We start from the raw sequence: 16,028 nt of genomic DNA on the forward strand, positions 1-16,028 counted from the left end.
ATATTACATCAAAATAAGTGTTTCATCTTACCAGTTTTACATCAACTTATTGCAATGAAAAGATTATGTCAACGGTTATTGAACCAACAAATATCAACTAAGGATCAACCTGACAATAACTAGTCTAGACCATCAGACAAATAATTAAACTAATTGTTGTGACAAAGACAGCAGAAGGTTAAAATTTGAATCAAATTTTGAAGGTTTAACTGAGTTTCACCGAAAAACGTTAGTTGAACGGATTTTCGGTGTGAAAGATGATCATTTAAATACAATGTAAGGTTGAAATGTTGATATTGATTGATTGTTAAATTATGATTGATCTTTAAATTGATTAAGGCTCAACAAAATTGAGTTAATAAGTGGATGATGAAGTGTAAAGAAAGATGGCGAGATGTTAAAAGACAATGGTTATTGATAAAGAGCAAGGTTGAAGGGTGATTAACAAGTAAACTTACCATGGCAGGTGAATCCATCGCCTTCATAACCAGGAAAACATGAACAGTAAAAGCTGCCCAAAGTGTTGGTACAATGTGCAAAAACATCACAAGGTCGATATTTACATTCATTTTCATCTAATTAAACAAGGATTGCAGTTAGTAATTTGATGAAACAAAATACATTGAGACACAAAAAAAGTAAAGGTTAACCAGAAAAATGTGCTTTATTTAACCCAAAAAAAACTGGAAAATATTGATCACAAGGAAACGCAAATTGTCTTCAATTTATTGATAAACAAACATATTTCAAGACTTGTTTGTTGCTTTTGTTGTTTACTTAGTTGATATGATTTGACGTGTAAATCATGATTATAATGAAATAAAGGTAAATCATTTGTTCAACAAAATGAATGATCATTCAAGGATAGACTTAACAATTGTCCATTAAAATACATACCATAGAGATGATTAGTTGGTTAAGATGGATTCAAGTTTCGCTTGATTTAAGTAAAGTAATGTTAACATGTGAACGGTTTCTTGCCTTTTCATTTCTATCAGAATACTGTTGATTATCTGGTCAACATATACATTCATTGACTCATTCATTCGTTGATTGGTTCATTCATTCAGCTGAATATCCAGTAAAAAAGAGTAACAAATCATCACTAACAATAAACCAACAATAAATCAACAGATAACAATGAAAATACAAAAAAATGAATGAGAAGTGAAATACAAATAATAACTGAATTTATGAACCTAAGAAAGGATTTACCAGTGATTACCAGAAAATAATGTTGACTGGTTGATAAAGAAGTAAATTTAATTTAAAATGTCACTGAAAATACCTAAATGTCCACTTCAATGCTAGTCAAATGTTTAGTATCAAATGAAGCAAATATAAGAAACAAATCTAATTTTGAAACTGCGAAATTTAATCAAAGTTCAATTGATAGTCCATCGTAAACATGAATTGCAATGTAAAAAGTGAAATAAGTAAAACTTATCGTACAATTATCTAGCAAGTAAAAAATACACGATAATGATGATGATGTTGATGTTGTAATGGTCAGTCAACTCAGATTTGCTTGGTTGATTTTTCATTCCCTGTTTGGTTGATTCTTGCTTTTTTTACTGTTCATCAGACTTATTTCATCAACTTGTGATTACAATATTTAGCTTTTTTTTATGTTTCTTCTGAATCTACAGTCAAACAATCAACCTTCATCATTTTACCCTGAGAATAATGTTTAAGAAGAAATGAAAAGTACAACTGAACAAATCAAATATTTTCACAAGTCAATAGGATAAATTAATAGATATCAAGATATAATTAATATCTAAAAATAAAGCTTTTTTTACATTCATCTCAACATGATTATTATTGATCAGTTTTTTTTTCTGAGAGTCAAAATTTTCTCCAATTTTTCTTGGTAACAATATTTTGGTCAATTTTTTTTCATCGTCATTACCAAAGGTAAGCAAGGTAAAGAGGTGGAGCAGGAGGAGGAAAAGGTGGTCCAAGTCCATCATTTTTATCATTTGAAAAATCTTCATTTTCACAATGAAAAAAAGTAAAAAAGAAGAATCTCCTTCAGAAGAAGAAAAAAATGAAAATAAAGTTTCAAGCTTCAATGGTTCCTATCTGCCTCTACAATAACGTCAAAAGTATCTTGTTCATTTTCAGCTGACAAATCAAGTCTTCGCATGAAAAATTTCTGCTCAGAAACTGTTCCGTAGATTCGCCTTCATCTTCATTTCCGTCTTTAACCTCAATCACAGCGAAGAAGTCTGAAGCCAAAAGTGGAAAATCCTTCAACCTAGAAAGTCACTCTTCTCGGATCAAAAGAAGCTCTTGATGAGGGTCTTTACGTGACAAGTAACTTTCATTTTCCTCTTGTTCATTCACTTTTCTAATCTTATCATTAAATTGGAGAATCATGAAACTTTAAATTCCAGTTTTCATTGAACTATTTTCGAAACCTGATAACAATCATTAATTGCTATTATTTAAAGTTAATCAACTCAATTAGCTTAATGAATTTATCCAAAGTACCATCAACATTGTTATCAAGATAATTTTTTACCTTAAATCATGAAATGATTTTAAATCATCTTTGAACTGCTATTTAACATACAATAGCATGTATAATAATAAAGTTAACCTTTAAACAGCTTCCTCACATAATCATTATTTAACTCTTTACCTGACTTTGACTTCAACTTTTCAAAAAAAAGTCAAGAAAGTAAACAAAAGATTCTGGTCTATTCTGGTCACGATTATCATCTTGAATGAACTTCAAGTCAACAGTAACTTTTAAGCTTGTTACAGTGTTGATAGCCATTAACATTTTCGGGTGTTCATCATGTTCATCAGTTGCACTGATAATTATCACAATAAACCTTTTCTTTGTGAATAAATCAACAGTTAAATTAACCAATCAACGCCCGTTTCTTCAATCAACTTGCAACGAAACTCAAGATTCCCTGGCGTGACCTTTAATTAGTGTAATTAACGTCTCATCTATTTCACCTTGCTCCTTTATTTCCTATCCAATCCACCCAACAACAAACTTCCGTTTCTAGGGAATAACAAGTTAAAAGTTAACAAGAATAAATAATATTGTCCATTTAACATGTTGATACCTTTTCCACCTTAAAGGTGTGTTTCTTATAACACTTTGTTTAAAGTCAATGATAAGCTTCCTTATAACATGTTAAGCTCAACATGAAAACATGAATCTTTTTCAATCCATCGAGTAAATCACGTCCTTCATTCGTTAATTAACTTTCTAACAATTAACCAAATGACCATCAAAAACAGTATGAAACAAGGTTGATTAAGAATTGTTTATAAATCTTGTTCGAAGTATCAAATATTAGGTCAAGTAATGGTGATTTGCGTTAAAAATGATTGAACCTTGTCATAAAGCATCTGTTTGACAATCAAGCTTATCGTCTAACAAGTTAATCTGTAAATAGTGAAACTTGAAAAGTGAAATGTTTATCAAGTTTAGTCATTAAACCAAATAGAGTCTGTAAGTTGTAATTTCAATCAATATGCAACAATAATCTGATGAAGTCTAGATGTTGTTATAAGCTGACAATCGGCTCAAGTTGAAAATTGATTTTTCCTGCTTTGCTTCCCAACTATGTTGCTCAGCATGCAAAATAACAAAAGTTTGGACAGAAAAAGTTATCGTTGTATCAATTAACTGGTAAATGAAGCGTCAATGTCAACGTAGGCAACCAAGAGCATTAAAGTTGGTTACATTTGGTGAGATTAAATAGTCAATGTTCACAAGATGATGGAGAGAAAAAAAAGTCATCACACTCTCATTTTCCCATCGAGTTTCAGTTACCTTTCAATCATCATCATCATCGCCACCATTATCATTACCAACATGAGCAAAATTCAGTTTCATGGGAGAAAGAAACTTGACCCGATCCTATGCAAGAACCTCAATTACCCTAAGATTCAGTTTACACACACACATTAGAGAGTTTAAATTCACATTGACTCCATTAATTAATACAATCAACTTTCTTCAAATTAATTTACCAGTGACTTTACGTGAAACCAAACAATTAAACAGTCAAACATTTCTACCGTTATTTCAATCAAAACATTGTTTCAATCAAAGCTGATTGTTTAAGTGCGTTTTCAGATGCAATCAAATAACCAAAACTCAACATCCAATGAGACTTTCATTTAAACAGACGTTTGATCAAATAAAGTTCAACCAATTAACATGTAAAAGTTGAATTTAAATGTCTTCACTAAAGAGGAAAAAATTTCTCCAACATTTGATCAAGATTATCATGAAGCACATTTTTCTAATCATGTCACTTTAGTCTTACCTGGCAGGTCACAGCCTTTGCCACCAAATCCATCATTACAGTAACAAAGGTTGTCTAGGCAAGCACCATTAAGACATTTTGGCATCTTTGGATGGCAGTGATCTGTGAATATAATCAAAATTAAATTAGTAATTTAAACATAACAAACAAATCGATTTGAATACAAACAAAATTTTGAGTTTACTTCCAACTTTTGGTAAAATATCAAACAATCAACCCAAGTTAAACACTTTAACCTTAACCATGACCTTTTCATCCCCATCAATATCATCTCACATTTCATCTCATTTTTTCTTGTTTTTGTTTTCAACTTTTCACTTTTATTTTTGTTGATCATTTGAGCAAAATTTCAAGAAAAAAGTGATTTTTCAAAGTCTTGAATAAATTACAATCTATTTATTATTCAGGTAACTGACAAGGGAAGTGACCTTGCTTGTACGGTCATTTTCGATTTTTTTCGAGTTTATATTATAGAGGACAAAAAATAATTAGACACGTATTTTTGCTTTTTTTACGCCGGTGCGCGGTTATTGATATTTAGGCACTTTTAATTAAAGATAGTAATGAATTCCAGTCACTGAGAAGCAAGTAAAACAATGAAAAACAGAAAAATGAAAAATCTTAATAAAAAGTGTGAATCACTTTTCAGTGACTTCAATAGATTTCAATGCAATATCCTCACTTAAAAGTGCCTAAATATCAATAACCGCGCACCGGCGTAAAAAAAGCAAAAATACGTGTCTAATTATTTTTTGTCCTCTATAATATAAACTCGAAAAAAATCGAAAATGACCGTACAAGCAAGGTCACTTCCCTTGTGAGTCTAATCTTCTTAACCAAAAAAGTCATCTTCAGCTTCGTTTTCATTTCAACTTTTACTGAACTTTGGTTAACCAAGTTGATTGGTAGACTTAACTTTTAATGAACTGTTTTCATAATAAAACATCATTAATCAATTGATTAACAATCAATCTTTTATCATCAAAGTTGACCAATTTAAGTTGATCAATTATGTTAGTGAAGTTTCGTCTAAATGGGAAAAGTTGAACAAAAAGGTGTAAACAAGTTTTAACATTACAATTGATATAATTTACAAGGAACAGCAATTTATACATTGTGTTATTAATGAGTCTACAATCCATTAACAGTGATTTTAATCTTTTTAATAACAATTTAAATAATTGTTATTTCTATCAATTATCATTATCAATTGCGAAAGCCGTTAAGAACTTTTGATCAGTTGATTTGATTGAATAAAGAAACGATTTTTAATGAACAACAATGATATTTAGATGATGATGATGATGATGATGATGAAGGATAAGAAAAACAAGATTTTTCTTGCTTTTTCTTGTTCTTTTTTCTTTATCTTCATGTTTTCACTTTGGTGTGAAAATTGCAAGGTAACCCAAGGAAAACGTTGTCAACGTTTGATTGTTGATTGTATTACTTGACTTACCCTTGATTATCATCATCATCATTCTGTTGTAGTTGGATGTTGCTTCTGTTTTTGCTGTCTTTTTTTTCTTCTCTTCTGGTGATGATCATGAAGCGAGGTCACCCAACTGTATATTGTTACCCAAGAGTGATTTAACTACAACAGTCTAACATGTTTAACATCAAAGTGTGATGATCTTGGATAACTATTAGCAAATTTACGGCAACAAAGTCGATATACAAAGGTTGATAAAAGAGCCAAAAAAGGGGTTATCCTGATGATTAGCTTTAATCAAAAAGTCCCTGGTTATCTGGTTATTTGGTTAAATGTTTCAAGACTCAAAGAGAAAGTTTTCAGACAATCATTGGAACCTTAATATTACCTCAAAATGTTTTTATTATTCAACTGCTAACAAGACATTGGATAACAAGTCTCTAGTCAAGTTGAAGATTGTAATTAAATTGTCTCATGATTCCACCTAATTCTCATGATTAATCAATTGTTTTGTTGGCGATTAAGATTAGTGAGATTGGGTAAATTCACAGTCGACAATAAAGTGGGAAAACAATAAAAGTGAAACTAATGATATGGAATGTAAATGATGGTTAAACAATGGTCAAGCGAAAGGATACAAAAAAAAAGTTATGAAAAGGTAAAAAAGCTCATGATGATAGGTTGTATTGTGTGAAGTAGAATCTTGAGAATGAAATTGAAATTATTGGTTTTGATTAAAATGTAGGGAAAAAATGTAAAAGAATGTGCAAACTTATTCCAAATCAACAGATGAAAAAGAAGAAGAGAAAAGGTTAAGAAAAAGTTCTGAGGAGAAGACAAAAAAAAAGAGATTTGATTCTAGACTGAAGGGAGATACAAAAGCGACCAAACAAGGAGGATTCAGAATAGATGATTAGGATGATTAAGATGATAATGGTTCAAGTGAAAGTAAAGGTTGAACAAAAATCTCAAGGATTGAAAAATGTTAACACAATTGTAAGGTAAATGTTAAGCGTCTTTTTTCCGTCTAAATTGTCTATTCTTTCATTATCATCTTCACTCTTCCCTTTCTCTCTGAGCCAATAATTTTTTTTTCTTTCAACTTTTTTTTTCTCTCCAAGATTTACCTGTAAAAACTCAATTGCAAGGGAAAGTTGAAAAGTGCAACTTTGAAAGGGAAAGGATGATCAGGAGTTATATGAAGCCAGTGTTGCCGAAGGGTCCAAATGACCACACACAAGTTTGGTTTTTTAACGAGAAAAGTTTCATTTGTTTTTATCGTTTTGGTTTCAAGTTTTATTGAAACCAATAAAAAGCTTATTGGCTTGATATTATCCTAATATTGGCATTTGGCTTGAAACCATTTCATTTCAAACCTACACTTTTGACTCATTAAAACGCCGTAAAGCTGTTCGACAAGGTCACCTAAACTCCTCGACGAATTGGTTTATTACCAAATACGTTGAATGAGTACGAAAAGGTGTTTCTCTTGTTGTTGGTGGTCCTGATCACATTTGGCTTTATTGTTTTAATGTTGATATTAATATTTGGTGATCAAGGTTAACCTTTTCAAGATCATCGGCAATCATTTTATCCCAATAATTTTAATGATTAAGTGTTCAGTTTGACTTTTTTTTTGCTCTTCTCTTCATTGTTCTTCTCCTTTCTTTTAATTAAACGCTGAAAACTGGTTACTTTTGGTTTGCAACAGTTTTCAATTTTCTGGTTCATGGAATAACTTTTTTTTTGCTTTTCTGTATAATTTTTGCCAGAGAACAAAGTTAATCAACTAATCAATTAATCATACTTGATTATGAGAAGTAATTTGGTAGTTGTGGTGAAAGGAATCCGTTTGACAACAATGTTGAAATGGTTTGAGAGGAAAAGTTAAATTGCTTCAGGATCAACAGGTTACAATGGGAAGAGAAAGTTTTAGGTTTCATTTCAGACAATTATTTAGTTTATCAAGTCAGGTTAACTCAATTTATTCAGATATTACAGGCTATCTGATAGAACTGGCTAAAGCTGTCTGGTTTTGTTTACAGAATCTGGACACAAAACTGATGTGACTGTGATAATGTATTTCAAATTATTGACTTTGGAGGAAAGCTTTTGGTTATTTTGTTTATTGTTTGATTAGGAGTTTGTAAACTGTCTTTCGGGTAAAGAAGTAGAAAGTAAAGAGTTTGGTGAAAAAATCTGGTTCCTCGACTGTACAAAAAGAGACTCAAGTTTCAACTTTGAACTCAATTTTATCAATGATTGTTCATCAGAGGAACTTGTTGATTCGCAAAATGGAATCTTTTTTGTTTCCCTTCAACCAACAAAGGCTCAACTCTCAACTCGAATTAAAATTTTCATCTGTGATTAAAGGCTTTTTTCATCTCGAAATGAATATTATCGATGTGACAACTCTACTCATCATATTATCATAATTTATCTCAAAGCTATGAGATAAAACACTCGACTTCACCTCGAGTTTGGCTTATAAACTGCCCTTAACTTCTCGATGTAGTGATTTTACTGTCACTCGATTCTTTGTTACTAACTTTTGTGTTTCCCTTTGCTCTCTGTTTCTTACTTTCCTCAGTTCACAGTGTTTTCCTCAGTCACATTTTACTAATTGTCTCTTTTTCCCTTTCTCAGCTGCATCCCATAGAAGAGCTCAAGCTTCTCTGATGCCATCAAGTCAAAGTATGAGCTTGCTGCCGGTTACCAAATTCAGCTGTATATGGCCGATCCAATACTTCACTTCTATTCCTAGTGATATCGAATTCATCTGCTGTCCTAATTTTTCGCCACCTAATTCCAAGGATAAGTGGTTTATGAAATTGAGACCCAAAGTTTTAGATGAACAATCTGGCATTGAGTATATTGGTATTCATTTGTTTTTGAGGTAATGTCTGTTGGTTGAAAATATCAACATTACTTGATTTATCATAACTTAAACTAACCTTTCTATCTATCTAAATGTTCAATTTGACTTATTAGTCATGATTTACCTTTAATCTAAATTCATTTCAATTTTTGACTTTTTTCACTTTTTCTCGTTTCATCTTCCAACTTCACCAATAATGACTCTGACTAACATTCAACACTTTATTCACTCATAGTTCATCATCATGAACTTAATGATTAATAATTAGTTTTGACCTGATAAGTCATTTCACTGATAACTATGAAAAACCCTTATTTTTACCTTTTCCCGTACATTTCACCACATGAAGCTACTGAATAAGGAACCTCTGATATTCCTTAATATTTCTACATATCATTAGCTTCCTCTTGTTGAGACAAATCTGTTGGTAACATTTGTTTACCTGTACAACTCATAGTTCATGAGAAAACCTCAGTTTCTCCATGAACTATGAACCCTCAAAAGTCCTAGGGAAAGTGCCCACTGTATCTCAACCATTCAACCTAATAACTTGATCTTTTCTTTAATCATTTACTATTGGCCTACTCTAACTAACTACAACACCTAATTTCACCCCTTAAACCTAGAAGCTATTTTGACCCTTCAACTTGACCATTTTTACCTACTTAAGCTATTTTCAACCTCTTGCTACCAACAAACACAAATCCCTAGAGGAACTCACATTCCTTGGTTTTCTTCCACTTGTCCATCTCAACCGTCAAACAAACTCTTACTCACCGAGGACTCAAAAGGGCTGTCTTACCTGGCCTACTATAAATACCTAAAATGTCACACTAACACTTATGGTGTATATTGTATGTCGATGGTGTACTTTTGTTGTCTGTTTAAACTTAACTAGTTTTGTATCTTTTTTGTATTGTCCTCTTGGTGTTAATTCACTTAAGTTGAATCTGTCAATTGCTTCTTCATCATCTACAACAATTTTTAATAAACTTGTTTAAATTGAATATTTTGACTTCATGTCTGTTTGGTCTGAATATTGACCGTGTGTTTTGTTTTATTTGATTCATCTCAACCTTCTTGAATTCACCATCATAACCAACAGGTTATGGGCCCAGTCACGCTTTGCTGACTTGTGTTTGTTTTGTCATTAGTATTTGTTACTAAATCTTCGAGCCTGAATATTGGCTATTGTGTCTACTAGTTAAACATCATCCTTTTGAATAACCATCACTGACAACACCATCATGATTACCAACGATATCCAAGTTATTAAATTGACCAAGACCAACTACTATGTTTGGAAGAGATCCATCGAAACCATCTGCAAATCCAAAGGAATACTTCAAATCCTCGACGGTTCATCATCACGTCCATCTGAATATAATGCTGATGAGATTCTTACTCTCACTCAACGTGACATCACTAGAAGAAACACCGAAATCAATGAATGGGATGTCAAGGATTCCACTGCTCAACAGCTAATAATGCTTAGTATTGATTCCGAAGATGTAAGTCTAACAAGTTTATTTATTAATGCTACCACTGCTCATGAAATGTTTACCAATATAATTAATTTTCGAGAAGAGCGAACTAAACAAAGCTCGTTTAGTGTTAAAAGAAAAATCATTGAAGTAAAGTTCACTTCGGCTCACACAGTTGCTAGTTATTTCTCCGAACTTGAGACTGCTATTAAGTTAAATAAAGATCGTAAAATTGATGTTGATGAAGAAAATCTGGTAATGAAAGTTTTGGATGATTTACCAATTGTTTATGAAAATTTTAGACAAAATATTGAAATGAGAATAGATACAGGTGATTCAATTACTTTAGCTCAGTTGAAAGCTAATCTCTTGCGAACAGAGAAACGTTTAAATGAAGGTAACCCAAGTAAGAAAGGTGAAGCCTTGTTAGTTAAACCTGCGAATAAAATTCATTATAATGTGAAAGATAAATTTTGTTTCAATTGTGGTCTTAAAGGACATCTGAAAAATGATTGTAGACGAAGACCAAACAACAACAACAACAATAGCAATAATTTCAATAGAAATAACAACAACTACAATCAAAGAAACAATTTTAATTCTCAATCAAATAACTTCAGGAATAATTCAAACAGATTTACCAATCAAAACAGAAGTAACAATTATTTCAATAATAACAATAACTCTAACAGACAAAATTACTCAAGTAATAACAACAATAATTTCAGAGGAAATAGGAATTTTCAGCGCCCTAATAATGTTAACTTACCTTCCAATAGAAATAATTATTCAAACAGAAATACCGAACAACAAGCTAATGTAGCTTTGACCAATAATGAAAATGAAATGAATGAACAACATGATATTGCTTATACAGCACATCAAGATAGATCAAATGAGTTAGTTTGGTATTGGGATTCAGGTTGCTCTTATCACTGTACAAGTGACATCAATAGTTTTAGTGAATTTGTTGAATTAGAAGATCCAATACCTTTGACTATTGGAGATGGTAATAAAATTACTGGTATTGCTAAAGGTACTGTATTAGCTAAATGCTTTGATGGTAAAAAGTGGAACAATTGTAAACTTGAGAATGTATTATTTACACCTCGTCTTGGTAAGTTTAACCTGTTCTCGTGGATGCAAGCAATGAAAAAGGGTTACAAGTTATTTTCCTCATTAGAAGGAACAGAAATTAGTGATAGTAAGTCGGGTAAAGTATTGATGACTTGTAAACCAGTCGGAAACTCATTTGTTTTAAATTTGAAGACTAGAAAAGATGAAAATAATTTTGCTTTAATTGCTAGAGATGCTTCGTTAAGTGAGTGGCATAAACGACTTGCCCATGTCAACGTCCATAAAATCATTGAAATGTCCAAAGAAGGTTTGCTACCTAAAATAAAGATTGATTTTGACCCTAATAAATTTGTTTGTGATGGCTGTATGAAGAGTAAAATGTGTTCAAAGTCATTCAAGACTTCAGTACCTAGAGAAGTAAAGGTTGGTGAAGCTTTCCATTGCGATCTAGTTGGTCCAATGGAAGTGTCATCAATTAAAGGTTCAAATTATGCTCTAGTTATAAAAGATGAATTTAGTTCTTTTCGATCAATTTACTTTATTGCTCATAAATCAGATACTTTTGCTAAAATTGATGAACATATTAAAGAAACTGAAAAGGTTACCGGTTCAAAGGTAAAAATAATGAGGTCCGACAATGGATTAGAGTTCGTTAATAATAAGGTTGAAACTATTTTGAAAAACAATGTTATTACTCACGAGTTGAGTTGTCCTTATACTCCTCAACAGAATGGACTGATCGAAAGAGAGAATCGGTCAATTGCTGAATTAGCACGATCAATGTTATTCGGAAGTAAATTACCTAAAAGACTGTGGGCCGAAGCAATGAACACTGCTGTCTATGTAATGAATTTAGTAATTAACAAAAAACATAAAGGGATAACACCCTATGAGCTTTGGTACAATAAAAAACCTTGTTACGACCATCTTCGCGTTTTTGGTTGTGTTGTTTACGTCAAAATACCTGATCAACAGAGAAAGAAGTGGGACGCAAAGTCCAAGAAATGTATCTTCATCGGTTATACCGAGTCAACAAAAAACTATCGTGTTTACGATCCATTTACCAACAAAATTAGTGTCACCTGTAATGTAAAATTTTCTGAAAATGATGATAATGGTGAAGCTACAATTGACAGTGTTAACAGTGATGAAGTTGTTAACTTGAGAAAATTATGTGGAGTCAATGATGAAGATGAAAATGAAGATGAAAATGACTCTGATAGTGATGAGACAATAATTTATGATCCACTTGATGAGGACGAAGTAACCAATCTAAATCTAAAAGGAAATTCATTTGTTAACATGTGTCTTGCTTCAATTTCTGATAATATATTGGAACCATTAAGTTATGATGAAGCGATGAGTTCAGCAGACTCAGTTAATTGGTTAAACGCAATGAAAGATGAAATGAAATCTTTAAATGATAACAATGTTTATGATTTAGTTGAACTTCCAAAAGGTAAACGAATAATTTCATGTCGATGGGTTTACCGAATCAAAAGAAAAAGTGATGGAACTATTGAGAGGTTCAAAGCTAGATTAGTAGCTAAAGGTTACTCTCAAAAATATGGAGTGGACTACTTCGAGACTTACAGTCCAGTTGCTCGTTATGACTCGATACGAGCAATACTTTCAATTGCTGCTGCTAACAAAATGTATTTATTACAGTTCGACGTTAAAACTGCATTTCTTTATGGTGATCTCTACGAAGAGATTTATATGCGACAACCGATTGGATTTGATGACAAAAGTGGTAAAGTGTTCAAATTGAAAAAAGGCTTGTATGGCCTAAAACAAGCTCCACGTCAGTGGAATGCAAAAATTGTTGAGTTTTTTACTAACCATAAATTCACTCAGTGTAAAGCTGATCAATGTATTTTTGTTAACAATCAAAATGCACTAACTATTTGTGTCATTTATGTTGACGACGGACTTGTCATTAGTACTAACAAAAATGAACTTGAAAAATTAACTAATTCTTTATCAAAAGCTTTCGACATGAAGTTCCAATCTCCTCAAGTTTTTGTAGGTATGGAGATAGTTCAGAGTCCGGATCGATCATCAATTAAAATCAAGCAATCTACTTACGTTAAATCATTACTTAAACGATTTCACATGCAAAATTGTAAACCAATTGGTTCTCCTGGCGATCCTAACATTAAACTAATTGCAACTAATGATGCTCCTGATGCATCGATTCCATATCAAGAAGCTGTTGGTGCTTTATTGTACCTCTCGATCATCTCTCGACCTGACATTACCTTTCAGGTTAACAAAGCCAGCCAATTCAACTCATGTTACAACGAAATTCATTGGGGAGCAATCAAGAAAATCTTCCGTTACCTTAAAGGTACAATTGATCATGGCATCATCTACAATTATCCTAATCCTGATCTTCAACTACATGGTTATTGTGATGCTGACTTTGGCGGTGACTTGGTTAAAAGAAAGTCAACAAATGGTTTTACTGTCACACTTGGAGATTCACCAGTTTCATGGGCTTCGAGACTCCAGAAAAGTGTTGCCTTATCGACAACCGAAGCTGAATACGTTTCAATCTCGGAATGTACTAAAGATGTTTTGTGGTACATTCAGTTGCTAACTGAATTACATGTCAACATAACCACTCCAATCACCATTTACAGTGACAACCAAGGAGCAATCCTTTTATCAAAAAATAGCTGTTTACCGAAACTGACCAAGCATATTGATATGCGATTTCATTTTATTAGAGACCATCAAGAAAATGGTAAAATACGAATTGAGTATATTCCAACAACTAAGCAACCAGCCGATATGTTAACCAAATCGTTAACACCAGCAAATTTAAGCAAATGCATCAATTTGCTCAACATCAGTTAATTGTGTTTGTTCATAGCAAGGGAGGCTGTTGGTTGAAAATATCAACATTACTTGATTTATCATAACTTAAACTAACCTTTCTATCTATCTAAATGTTCAATTTGACTTATTAGTCATGATTTACCTTTAATCTAAATTCATTTCAATTTTTGACTTTTTTCACTTTTTCTCGTTTCATCTTCCAACTTCACCAATAATGACTCTGACTAACATTCAACACTTTATTCACTCATAGTTCATCATCATGAACTTAATGATTAATAATTAGTTTTGACCTGATAAGTCATTTCACTGATAACTATGAAAAACCCTTATTTTTACCTTTTCCCGTACATTTCACCACATGAAGCTACTGAATAAGGAACCTCTGATATTCCTTAATATTTCTACATATCATTAGCTTCCTCTTGTTGAGACAAATCTGTTGGTAACATTTGTTTACCTGTACAACTCATAGTTCATGAGAAAACCTCAGTTTCTCCATGAACTATGAACCCTCAAAAGTCCTAGGGAAAGTGCCCACTGTATCTCAACCATTCAACCTAATAACTTGATCTTTTCTTTAATCATTTACTATTGGCCTACTCTAACTAACTACAACACCTAATTTCACCCCTTAAACCTAGAAGCTATTTTGACCCTTCAACTTGACCATTTTTACCTACTTAAGCTATTTTCAACCTCTTGCTACCAACAAACACAAATCCCTAGAGGAACTCACATTCCTTGGTTTTCTTCCACTTGTCCATCTCAACCGTCAAACAAACTCTTACTCACCGAGGACTCAAAAGGGCTGTCTTACCTGGCCTACTATAAATACCTAAAATGTCACACTAACACTTATGGTGTATATTGTATGTCGATGGTGTACTTTTGTTGTCTGTTTAAACTTAACTAGTTTTGTATCTTTTTTGTATTGTCCTCTTGGTGTTAATTCACTTAAGTTGAATCTGTCAATTGCTTCTTCATCATCTACAACAATTTTTAATAAACTTGTTTAAATTGAATATTTTGACTTCATGTCTGTTTGGTCTGAATATTGACCGTGTGTTTTGTTTTATTTGATTCATCTCAACCTTCTTGAATTCACCATCATAACCAACAATGTCAATACTTATATCTTTTCGTACTTTAAAGTACGAGTCCATGTTCTGACGACGATATTGATCTTGTTTAACTACTTTTACCTTTTTATTTGATCAAAACAGAGACATTGTTATGTTTTATTTCTAGATATGATAACTTCTCGTAAGAATCTTCTTCCTTCAAAATTGCTACTTGAGTCTATTATCACTCCAAAGCGTTTTTTTGTGATTCGAAATTCAAACGTTCAATATCTATTTGCACAGACAATCAATATTCGAGTATTGATTAAACAAGGCATTTTAAGATGTACAAAATCAGAAATTATTCATCACTTTCATCTATTATATTTTACAGGTCATGTGAAGACTGGACAAAACAGCAAATCAGAGCTAGATACATAATATCAGTGCTGGATCTCGATGGTGATCCAAGGTACACTGGAGAATGTAGTCGACCTGAGGGAAGAATATTCAAAGCTGGAACTGAAGGTCATGGATATAGACTACTAGCTCCTAGAGAAGTACTCCTTAACCCTGCTAATAACATGCTCGGAGCCGAAGATACTATTCGCATTTTATGTGAAATTATTATGTTTGAGGAAGTGGAAGATATTGAGAAAATAAATGCTGAAAAATCTTTGATTGAAGCTACTCAAACACTAGACATTGCTAACTAATTTTTGACCAACGAAGCTGAGAAAACAGACGTAATTTTGGAAAGGAAAAGGCGAAATTCAAGTGAAAGCTGATGAAATTATCTTGTCAATGAGATGAAAAGTAATATTTTGAGTTGTGATTTGCCACAAAATCAAAGAAAAGGTAGAAAGTAAAATGAAAGTTTGTTTGTATTCCAAGTTGTTTGAAATTAAAAAAGAATGAAATTGAACAATTAACTTTTTGTTATCGGCA

The 16,028-nt window shown here is 32.1% G+C and overlaps 2 protein-coding genes across 2 annotated transcripts in view; one reads left to right on the plus strand and one right to left on the minus strand.

Moving 5' to 3' along the window:
• Positions 1-441: 441 nt before the first annotated feature.
• Positions 442-16,028, minus strand: part of LOC149094092 (uncharacterized) — a 49,944-nt gene continuing 34,357 nt past the window's right edge. The window contains exons 4-5 of the mRNA XM_089267418.1: positions 4,302-4,403; positions 442-575 (exon numbers count right to left, since the gene is read on the minus strand). Coding sequence (XP_089123544.1) covers positions 442-575; positions 4,302-4,403 — 236 coding nt within the window. The remainder of the gene's footprint in view (positions 576-4,301; positions 4,404-16,028) is intronic.
• LOC107370896 (speckle-type POZ protein-like) lies at positions 8,266-16,012 on the plus strand. The gene is made up of 2 exons (XM_015938859.3): positions 8,266-8,629; positions 15,475-16,012. The coding sequence occupies exons 1-2, from the start codon at positions 8,412-8,414 to the stop codon at positions 15,794-15,796; spliced, it is 540 nt and encodes a 179-aa protein (XP_015794345.1). The 5' UTR covers positions 8,266-8,411; the 3' UTR covers positions 15,797-16,012.

The sequence above is a fragment of the Tetranychus urticae genome, chromosome 2 (genome assembly GCF_039701765.1).
Source record: "Tetranychus urticae isolate SD_2017Ah chromosome 2, NJAU_TeUrti_SD_1.0, whole genome shotgun sequence".
NCBI classification, from domain to species: Eukaryota; Metazoa; Arthropoda; class Arachnida; order Trombidiformes; family Tetranychidae; genus Tetranychus; species Tetranychus urticae.

What these genes read in the sequence shown, in the direction of transcription:
- LOC107370896 (XM_015938859.3), top strand. Translation starts at nt 8,412, where the DNA reads ATGCCATCAAGTCAAAGTATGAGCTTGCTGCCGGTTACCAAATTCAGC. An exon ending in GGTATTCATTTGTTTTTGAG is followed by an intron (nt 8,630 to 15,474) that starts GTAATGTCTGTT and finishes TATATTTTACAG; the next exon opens with GTCATGTGAAGACTGGACAA.